General features: G+C 31.9%; 1 protein-coding gene across 1 annotated transcript in view; it reads left to right on the plus strand.

The window, feature by feature from the left end:
• LOC145946770 (estradiol 17-beta-dehydrogenase 11) overlaps nucleotides 1–12,140 on the plus strand; it is a 42,412-nt gene that overhangs the window by 23,422 nt on the left and 6,850 nt on the right. Inside the window, exons 6-7 of the mRNA XM_083056526.1 lie at nucleotides 1,286–1,368; nucleotides 6,787–6,903. Of these exons, the coding sequence (XP_082912652.1) occupies nucleotides 1,286–1,368; nucleotides 6,787–6,903 (200 nt within the window). The remainder of the gene's footprint in view (nucleotides 1–1,285; nucleotides 1,369–6,786; nucleotides 6,904–12,140) is intronic.

Consider the following 12,140-nt stretch of genomic DNA (forward strand, 5'->3'; position numbering starts at 1 on the left):
TTTGAGCGCAATTCCAAAGTATGCGATTGCAATTTGTGTGTGTGTATGTTCAGATATTTATGTTTTAAGTTGTGAATTTGTCCAACATACGATTAATCACAATGGTAATAATTGATTTCATAAATAATGTTATTATGAGAGAAGAATGGATTCTTATATTTTAATAAATTGTTTAAGCTTATCAATGCTGTATAAATAATCTGATTGCTCTTATTCAGTACAGATTTAAATTTTTCAGTGACATTATTAACACGAGAACAAAAAAAAGGACTAAGAATAAAGAGCAAATCAGAATTGTCACTCCTCCAATGGAGAATGCATTTATTGTTGATAGTATCAAAATTTAATTCCATTATTGAATAAGATTTTGATAACACGTTCTAAAGCTTTTTTTATAAAAACAAAATAACAAGAAATCTCTGTCCATCTGATAATGTCTTTCTTTTGTGGTTTATAGGATATTGTAAAAAAAATTGAGATCTTCTCGAGAAAGTCAATTTATGATACCAATTAAAATCAAATGACCATCTTGTTGCAAAGTAGTAACATACAAAAAGTTAAAACGGTTCTCAGAGCACACCTTCATTATAAATTAGAGTATTGAATGAAAACGAATTGAAAATGTCAAAAACAATTTTGTATAGAAAAAGAAGCACTGCCAAAAAGCCATGTCAAAAAGTCATCTACATATCTGATATTGAAAGAACAAAAATATTCTAGATGCTAAAGTTAGAAAAAACACCTTATATAAAATCATGTATAAAAGAAATAAAAACATGCGTTTCATATTGGATGAAAATCCATCTAATATTAAAAAAATTAAAAAGAAAAAAACTACAAACATTTCACTTTACTTTTTTATCTGATCTTTCTCATTTTTTTGGTGAGAATAAAAGCCGTATAATTTCTATTTTTATTATTATAATTAAATTTTTATTAAAATTAATTTTTCTGTAATATAATAGATTCAATTATTCATTCACAAAAATCTTATTAATCTTAATCTTTACAACAAACTGTTTTGAAAATCATAATATACTTAATTTTATAAGAAATAAAACTTTTATAGCATATTGCTATAATTATAACATAATAAGTTAAAAAAATATTTGTTAAACTTTGTTATAAGTTTCATCTCAAATTTTCATGATTTAGACGCTCAAATTTTTATGATTTTACGCTATTTAGACGCCGGGTTTATATTCAACACAAAAAGCGAACATTATTTGTCTATTTTTTTGTTGAATTGTATTATTGATTATTGTATTATTTAATGTGTTCTAAGGTGAATGGATATGATAGAATTCATATGACTTTGGTTTGCCCTTATCTCATCAATACGGGAATGTTCAATGGAGTAAATCCCAGGTTTGTAAAAGTACAACACAAATACCAGTAAGAAAAATTATACAATTTAACCTCTCTGTATTATCTCTTCACACTATATTCTTAATATTTTTTTAATAATTGAGTTCAATGATCTGTACTTATATCGCATTCGTACGTATAATTATGTATAGAAATGTCAGAAATGCCTATACTTCTAACAATAAGTTTGGCATTTTCTATCGGACCATCAATCTCTATGTATGACTGAATATGATATAGAATAAAAAAAACTGTGAGCAAGGTTGAAGCACAGTATATCCAGTAACTCAAGATTCATATTGATAGGAAGCGAAATAAGGAAGGTCTTCGCACTCACTTCACATATTTGGCACCAAAATGACAGCCACTATCTTTCAGCACTAACCTTTCTTTCACGTAACTTTCCTACCATCAATTATCACACTTTTCTATTCTTCTCTCGTACTGTCGTACGACTATTCTTTTCGTACACACTCACACATACTTTCGGCATGAATAAAAATGAACTGCGCATGCGCGAGCAAAGTAATTAATCACGGCAGTGCTCTTTTGTCTCATTTACTCTTTCTTATTATAATATTCTCTCTCTTTTGGTTCCTCATAGAGGAAGCTTTGTTTTCTTGAAAACAATTTTTTTCCAGTTTTTGATGTCAATGTGTTTAGAATGTTTTAAAATGTCGAAAAATCACATTTTTACAAAATGTCCGTATGTATGTGTGTATGTATGTATCCATCTACGGAAGGGCGTGATTGCTTTAACTTCCGTAAATTTTGAGATATCGGGTTAAAATTTTTATATGAATAGATTATCATTAAAAGTTGGTTGGTATTGAATTTGGCTTGGATCGGTTCAGGGATTCTTTTTTTTATAAAATTTTGAATTTTTTTAAAAAAGGGCGTGATTGCTCTAACTTCTGTAAATTTTGAGATATCGGGTTAAATTTTTTTACATGAATAGATTATCATTAAAGGTTGATTGATATTAATAAAAAACAAAACAATTTAAGATAAATAAAAAATAAAAAAACAAGTGCGCAAATTAGAAAGAACGATGCTGAAAAAGGGCCAAAATTTGCCTGTAAGGGAAATGTATGAAATCGGTATATCTTTATGTTTCTGGACCTGCTAAATTCGAAAATGAAGCTTAAAATTGTCCAAACACCGGGGAAAATAGTAAAAATGCAATTTTTCTATAGAAAAGCCGCGTTTTACAATAAATGTTTTTCTAATGAATAAGTGGCAATTGTGAACAAAAATAGTCTTTTTTTTGTTGATATTGGAAAATCATATGCAGAATGTGTTATTTGAACGTAATCAGTCCTCTAATTTCGAAAATTAATAAATCAGGAATACATGAAGATGATGTCTTTCAATCTAATCTACAATTAGATGAATCTCGGAAGATGAAGATTTATAAACGTACATTTGGGTTGCTTTTTTATTTTTTCTCTTATGTTCAGTTTTTTATGTATCTCATTTAATTTTCTTTTGCTAATGTTCATAAATGTTAATCATATTGTACTAAACAAAATCTCTTTTACCTTTTTTATATATTATAAATAAATAAATAAAAAATAACAATATACGAGATTAGAAATTAAAAATAAAAAAGAGCTATTATTATATATTGTATTAGAGGACTAATTATGTTCAGATGACACATTCTGCATACGATTTTCCAATATCAACAAAAAAAAAGACTATTTTTGTTCACAATTGCCACTTATTCATTAAAACATTTGCTGTAAAACGTGGCTTTTCTGTAGAAAAATTGCATTTTCACTATTTTCCCCGGTGTTTGGACAATTTTAAGCTTCATTTTCGAGTTCAGCATGTCCAAAAACATAAAGATATACCGATTTCATACATTTTCCTTACAGGCAAATTTTGACCCTTTTTCAGCATTGTTCTTTGCACATTGTTTGCTCAACATTTTATTTCGCTCATAAAACTTCCTCTATGAGGAAGCCAAACTATTATATACTAATAATTATGATTTAATTTCAAAACAAGCTTCCTCTGACGAGGAGCTTTGTGAGCGAAATAAAATGTTGAGGAAGCAATGTGCAAATTTCTAATTTGCACACTTGTTTATCTTATTATATACTATTTCGGGTGAAGCAGCTGACATTAAAACAAATACTGTATATGATAAATATGCATAAAAGGTTACACATCACCGATTTTATCAGCATTTAAATATGTTGTAGAGGAGATTCTTCTAAATATTTCACCGCAAAAAAGTAGAGGAAAGCATTGGTTTAAAAGATATAACAAATTGAAGTTTTACAATTGTAACGCTATCTTTGAAGTATTCTAAAGTAAGATTAGGAACAGTGATGTTTGTGTACATTATATTTCTTGCAGAGGACGTAGGAAAGGTTTGGATTAGATTATATCTTCCGGAAGTGGAGCCCTCACGTGGGAGGGGGAGGGGCGGAATAAAAATATGTAATTTACAACAAGTAGCTATACATTTTTTCTTAAAAACAACTATCTGTTTTCTTTACACCAATCGATTTCTCTTATTATTTTATGCATAGAAGTATTAAAGTAAGATCATCGGAAAATGAAAATATTTTACGAGTTATTTCATAATTTATGTAAGATTATTATATCAAACTAAAGTAAAATCCTAAAATCTTACAATTTTACAAATTAAAGTAAAATCCTAAAATCTTACAATTTTACAAATTAAAGTAAAATCCTAAAATCTTACAAATCAATCAAAAGGCAATAGAAAACCGGCGCAGTAGGTGAGGCGCAAATATACAGATAAATGTTAAGCTATACAATTATAGAAATTAATTGACGGACGTTTCGAGCCATTTTTGGCTTATCTTCAGCGTAGCGGTTAAAGTTAATAAATTAATAAAAGGGCAACTGTGTGTAAGCATATAAAAAAATAAAATAATAAAAATAAAACTAAAAACGAGCGGAATTGAAAGTCATTATATAAAAAACTATGGCTTATGCACAGCTTAGCGAGAAACATATAGAGAGAGACGTCGTTGTTCAACTCGACCCTTTATTCCATTATCTCCGAAGCATATCACTACCTGGTTGACAGGCCGAAAAGTATAAAAAATGTGGAAAATATTAGAAAATTCCATGGCAAGAATATATACATCTACATTAAAAAATAAAACAAAGGTCAGAGCAAGGGAACTCATTAAAAGGAACAAAGACATATGACTTGCAATGTGGAAAAATGTAAATGCACTTACAAAGCGGAAATCGAACGCAGGTCGAAGTTGATAAAGTTTGCACTGTGTGGTAAGATAGCTGCTAATTGCAATATATTAAAACCTAAATTTCTTTTAGCTATTAAATTTGTTCTTAACTCTACATATTTCACATTTAATGGCATCATTTGTCAGCAAACATTTGGGACATCTATGAGCTCCCCGCTCTCCCTCGTCGTATTGCTGATATTGTCCTGCAAGATTTAGAGAACTAGACGCTTGAAAGATTAAAATTCACTCCTTCCTTTTATTTAAAATATGTCGATGACATTGCGCTGTCCGCCCTCTTCACCATGTTTTCCTGCACCTTACATATTTTTAGTTAGTTCCACCTCCGCTTGCAATTTACAATTAAAATAGCTAAAAAACAGATTAAATTTTTTGGATGTTACTATGATGATTTGGATGATATACAAAAATAATTTTTTTATATTTGACTGGTACCAAAAAACGATAGTTTCAGATATTTGAACTTCTGGTCTCAGCATTTCCTCTGTCAAAAGATGGATACAGTCATAGGTTTAATAGATAGAGTTATTTTGTTATCGGGGTTTCACTGAAAAAATTTCGATTTGATAATTAGAATTTATTAGCAAATTTTTATTAGTTTTTTATTAGCAAATAACCATCCTCTCATTTTGATTTTTTAAATACATGATCTGTCACAAAAGTAATGAGACAAAATATGTAGCGCATAATGTAGCAGCATTAAAAAATTCTAATTACGCGGAATACTATATAGCATTCTTCCTCTAAAAGCACATCAAGCTTATGAAAAATATAATGACACGTAAACGCAACCGAACGAATCGAAACTTAAGCGATTAATTCTATTATATTAAATTCTATAGTTGTATAGGTTCACATTTATCTGTATTTATCTGTATATTTGCACCTCACCTACTGCACCGGCTCTCTATTGCCTTTTGATTGATTGTATGAATTTGAAAAAGAACTTTTTCGTTTTTTAATGTAAAGTATAAAATATTTCGTAAATTATTCACTTTTTGATCATTCTACCCTTATAATCTCTTATGCAGAATAGAGTAAGAATATTGTGAGGAATCAATTTATGTAAAAAAAATGATATAATAATGATTCTATTTAAGAAATTAAAGGTGACCTTCACATGATCTTCAAACAATTAGCCAAGGTTAAATTTATGTTACCGTTTTTATATCTATTTTAGTTTTAAATCAGATATAGGTTTGGGTTAGGGTTATATCTTCTAGGGGGAAGGCGAAACCAAAGAAAATAGACGAGTATAGAAGCACGAATGCCTACATTAGCGGGTACATGAAAATTAATTACATGTCAGACCGTTAGATGGCGACACTCAAAAATTGTAAGCTTGATAAAGAAAGTGCTAGTACCCCATGGTACTCCAGCATGTAAGAAGGAGAGAGACGGTTAATGTACTCCAATTTGAGTGTGACGGAGAGATAAGAAAGAGGCCGGATCTTCGTCGCTAACGCCATTAAGTGGCTGGGGTACCTACTACTATGCAAGTACCCCAGCTCGTGTGACGTCGGGGTATACAGATCCGTACTTCTATATTCGTCTATTTTCTTTGGCGAAACTGCGTCCTTGCATATATTTTGTAAAACGAAGCAAAGTTCATTCTACACTTAATCCTTAATCCTTCAAGATGTAATGTATACATATATTTTAGATTGGCAACCGATCTTTTGATACGTAGACGCAATGGGTTCCGCCCCCTTCCCCCTACAAAGGGCCCCACTTCCAGAAGATACAATCTAACTTATCAAACCTATGTCCCAGGAGTGAATTATTACTAATAAAAATTTCCTCAGACATGGATTGAGTTAGGTTCGATTTTTTTAGGGATGGGATGCAGGAAAAGGGGCTGCGCCCTTCCATCGTCCATGCGTTTGATTTACGACACATAAATAAATGAATCTACCAATGTATTCTCTCTTAAATGCATGGTATCAGAAAAATTACATTTTATTTAGTAAACTTTTTTGTTAATAACTTTTTAATAAACAATGAACGACCTTTTGATACTTACTTAGGAGCGTAACCTTGACAACATTTCAAGGTCATTAAAATCGGTGAGGTCGCTCCTAATATGCATATTTACTCTATCCCTTTTTGGGACATCCTGTATATAAAAATTTTTATAAAAATTTACAAAATTCACACAAAACAGGTTGATGCCGATGCTTGAACCAGAATACGTTGCTGAACGAGTGATCACAGGTGTATTAGCAAATGAGATGTTGATAGTGTTACCTAACATCATAAAATATGTATTGCTATTTAAATGGTAAGTTTAATACAAATACGTACTATATATAAAAAAACTTTAAAAAGTTGAGTACTGTAGTGATTCATGCGATACTACGTAATAAAGGTCATTGTACGTTAAAAACTTTTTAGTTGTAATAATTGTAAGACAATAGTTATAATCGACCAATCAAGCATTCTCACTGTAGTATATAAGAATGTGTGACTGTGATTGGTCGATTAGCTTACAATCTTACGTTTACAATTAAAACTTATTCACATGCAATGGTCATTAAAATTGCAGTACTAATCTCTCATTGCTTTACAGCAGTGCTCGGAATTAGTTGCCCTTTTCGGGCCGATATCTGAAGCGACGCCTTCGCTCCCCCACCATCATTCGAGGATCGACGGCCGAGCCGCCGATCGCTAGGGCAACGTTATGCCTCAGAAGTGTCTACAAAAATTGAATGACGCTGGAGAGATGCGTGCCAACGATCCCAGTACGGCATGTATTGTTGTACCAGTACGGCTTAGTAAGCTGTACGTGTTCCCCAGTCTGGGGAATGTCTTTTCCAGTCTGGGGAAGCCTCTCATGCCTGAGAGGAACGGAGCCCAGTCACATAGCGTTGCCCGAGTAATCGGCGGCTCGGCCGTCGAACGATAGTGGGGGGGAGGGGGCTGAAGGCATCGCTTTAGATATCGATCCGAAAAGAGCAACTAATTCCGAGCACTGCTTTACAGTAACGGAACACAATTATACACTGTGTGACACAATGTTGACTTATAGCTAGAATGCTGCTTAACTTTTTGACTTCACCGCCAAAGTGTAGGGTAGTCTCTTCCCAGTAAGCAAAATGTTAGCAGTATGTCAGCAGATTGGCAGCAAATTCAATCAGAGTATTGCGGCAGATTGACATCAACTGCGTCCGCATTGATCTTGTGTTTTGTCAGCAGATTCTGCTGACATAACATGACAGCAGATTGGCGGCAGAAATCGAACAGATCTGCACAATACGTTTAATGGCAGATTGGCGGCAGAAACCGAGCAGATCTGTCAAACACAATCTGACAACAAATTGGCGGCAGAAACTAAGCAGATCTGTCAAACAATCTGACAGCAAATTCGCGGCAGAAATCGAGCAGAACCTGCAGTTTCTTGCAATTTGAACATAAATATATTAATAAAATTGAATATTTTTTAATAAATATAACAGATGCATAAGATGTTATCGATTAATTATAATTTTCTTTTCATAAATATGACATTTAATGTATAACATATATGTTATAACGTAGTTATATCTCATATAACAAATGTTCAATTTAATTAAATTTTAATAATAAAATAAATTGTAAAAATAAATTAATTTTTATAATTTAAGATATAATTATTTATATGAGAATTAAATTCTTGCTTTATACTTTAAATGAATAGGAAATAAATCAATATAGGAAGTAAATGAATAATTTTCCATTTATCCTATTGATTCTAATCAGTTTAAAACTGATAGAAATATACTTTTAATCTTTTATTAATAGGCCACCACTTTTGCAGACTTTATATGTATTTTTAACAGAAATTTGATTGCGAGAAAATACATCGCATAGCGGTAAGCGAAGGAACTATTAAATAACTGCAAAATACAGATTCTGTTGTCAATTTGTCATCAGATTGTGCGCACGCAAACCTTGCTCGATTTCTGCCGCCAATCTGACATCAAACTGCGTTGTGCAGATTCCCAGCAGATCCTGCTCGGTTTCTGCCGCCAATCTGCTATGATAATTTTATACAAATCCTACTTGGTTTCTGCTGCTGACTTGCTACCAAATTATGTCAGCAGGTTTTGTAACATTTCTGCCAACATTCTGTTATCATTATTTCATATAACAGATTTTGTATACAATCTGCAGTTTTTTTGCTAGCAAAAATATATAGCAGACGTTTGGCAAAATCTGTTCAAACAGATTTGGCTGTCTGGGTTTATAGCTTCCTCAAAGTTTTAAGTTTTTTTATAGTTTACCTTTTCTACTAAAATACCGTACTATTCCGTAGAATAAAAATGGTATCAAATGTAACAATATTGATATCCGTAGAGTGACACAACATAGTCGACGACATAGTCGAGCGCAGCATTTTAGCTATGTACGATGATGTCGAGTTGTGTTGTAGGAAAGCGCATGGTGTAATAAGATATAGTAACATTGCGCATAATGGCGGCAGCATGATGGGATAGCCAATCAAAAGTTGGTCCCAAATGCACCCGCGAAATTCAAATACAGAATTATCACATTGTTAAAATATAATTAAAATTTGTATCTTATGAAAATATCAAAAATAGTATAATTAATAATAAATAATAATAATAATTAATAATAAGACTAATTAACAATAAAATAATAAATATAATAAAACTAATTTACTTCTACTAAAATCTGGTGGTGCGGCTAATCTGCTACTCTTCTTTTCTAATTAAATATAAATATAAAATAAGTAAAAATCATTATATAATTTTAATTATACTTATTTTTATTATTATTAATAATATGTACTACAGTTTTAAATTATTTTATTTTAATTTGTTTATTTTATTTATTTATTATTCTCATTAAGAAATGGATTCTTCAACAGTTCTGCACCAATTGTTCTTATAATAGGATTTGGCTCAAAACACAATATAACAGCACAATATAAAAATTTTCGCTCTCTCAGACAATTCTCTCAGACGATATCTCAGGATATATTTTGTAATGCTCCATCTATAAAAAGAAATCATACAATTTTGTGTAAAATGTATGTATAGATAACTGCGGGTATGGCTTTTAAACTACATATATCTCTAAACATATGTGCGCAGCCATATCACTTTTCTGCATTTGGGACCAATTCCTGATTGGTCGAAAAGCGGCCATTACTTTGGACGACTGCGCATCCTCGGGAACGTTACACCTATGGGTACTTTCCGATTCACGCATGATGCGCATGAAGTGACAGAAAATCTATAGTTCATGTCACGCATATTATAGATTCTCTGTCACTTCATGCGCATCATGCGTGAATCGGAAAGTACCCTATCTTATTACACCATGGGAAAGCGTAGTGTTGAAGCGTAGAAGTGCGCCCGGTCAGAAATATATACGTGTTCTAATGAGCTCTTATATATAAAATATAGTTCATTGCTGGGTTATCTGAAGTGCTTTTACACTTGCTTTTAATCTTTTATCTACTTTTAAGTGCCTCCTTAAAGTTTATTGTCTCATAAAGATATCGGTATTTTCCTTCGTTTTATGCATAAGTATGTTTCGGCGATCCTCTTACAAAGAAGTGAGCCATCTTGATTCGAAAACATTTTGTTTTCTTTGTCCTCATAGATGTTGCGCAGTTTTATATTTATTCCTCCTTTTTATTCCTTTTATTCTTTCTCTTTATTGCTATTATATTAATAAATATGACATGTCAAAATCCTGAGGAAAAAATTTTGCAGCTACAAGTTCTTTATAATATAATATAATATATCTCTTTTTATAATATGAACATGGACATCGAGATGGAGAATGTCCCCAAATCTTCAAATAAACGAATTTTTGATCGGTCTTTCCATGAAATTGGAAGCCCTGTTATCTAAGTTTCCAAGCTGCAAAATAAAAATAAGAAAATATGAGAATTGCGCCCTAAGATGACCACCAAATCTCTTTACAATAATCTTTCACGCGCGGCACATATTTTCTTGACAGCCAAAAAAAGAAAATTTTAAAGCGTTCTGCTAAATATATAGGAATCTCTCCCCACTGTCTTCTTGGACGACTAGCAAAGCATCAATATCTTAATTGAGGGGTGTACAATTTGTACATACAGTGTACCTTTAACTAGACAGATTCTGTCATATCTATCTCGGATAAAATACTGAATAATCTATACTATATATAAATACTAAGTACCCTCTGATGACAACTAAAAACCCTTCAGCGTACATGTCCAGGGAATCTATAACTCTAATTCTTCTTTTCTGTATCCTATAACAGCTGGCAGGATAAGATATTGAAGGATAAGATTTTGGAATAAGGAAAGTAGGCTTATTCGAATTTGAATATTCTCAAATATCAATCTTTCTCTAATCTAGAACTGCGGTCAATGTATTAGTCTCCACACCTAACGAAGAAAGATCTTATTGCTTTCATTCCCCCTTTTTGTACTTCAAGGACATAATAAGAGACATTCCTCTGACTCTAACGGATAGCGATTCTCGATAGAATTCAGAGTCAAAAGGGGTTGCAGGGATCCCGATTGCGCACATTACCAATCGGACACGACCTTATTTCCCCATCGAACACATCGGTTTCGATCGGACACAGTTTTTATCGGACACATACAGTTACGTTCGGACATAGTCCCGATCGGACACAATCTCTATTGGACATATAAAGTTGCATTCGGACAAAATCCTAATTGGACACAGTCTCTTTTAATTTCATTTATCTCGTAAACTTAAAGTGATAGAGCAATTTTACGACCAGATTCGTATTTAGCCTCCAAAAATCTACGGGAAATGACTTGAGAAATCCAATCCACATTTATCTATCTTTTATGTCATTGATCTTATGTCTTATAAATACAGAGTTCTTTTGATGATAATTTAAATATCGATCATGTTCTATCGGTAATTTCGGTTAATACGCAAATTAAATCGAGGTCTTTCTTCTCTTATAAAATTAATTTCTCTAAAATAGACTGGAAACAATTTACCAGTTATCTCCTTAGGGCTTGTCTTCAACTTCTTTCCCTTATTGATCTGAACCTTGAGTTATTGCAAAAATAAAATACTTTTGTATCATTTATCAAGGAATCCACATTGCATGGTTCGTTCCTTCTATAAATTACAACTTAGCTAAGAAAATATCATCTCCACTTGCAACATGGTGACCTCTTTGAAGCTGGCAGGTGGTCCTATTGGTCCGATACGGTTATCGGCAGAATCAAATTTGATCTATTGGAATATTTAGTACTCATTTTGTACTAATTTGTACCAATAAAAATAATTTTATATTCTGTGCCACTTTGAAAAAAACCATAGCGCTGCTAGCTTCTTGTTAAGCTGCCAGGACCAAACCAAAACAAAACGAAAAGAAAAAATAAGACTAGAAATTGAAAGGGCTGAATTTGTACTAATTTATACATAAAAAAATTTAATATTTTCATCCCTTCTGCAATAAAACAATCCCCAATTGAACTCACAGTCCTATTAGGCTGAAAAGTAAAGTACTCTTTCTTATTAACAGAAT

Source organism: Prenolepis imparis, unplaced genomic scaffold (genome assembly GCF_030444845.1).
Source record: "Prenolepis imparis isolate NDT839.2.m4 unplaced genomic scaffold, iyPreImpa1.0 SCAF_2, whole genome shotgun sequence".
In the NCBI taxonomy this organism is placed as follows: Eukaryota; Metazoa; Arthropoda; class Insecta; order Hymenoptera; family Formicidae; genus Prenolepis; species Prenolepis imparis.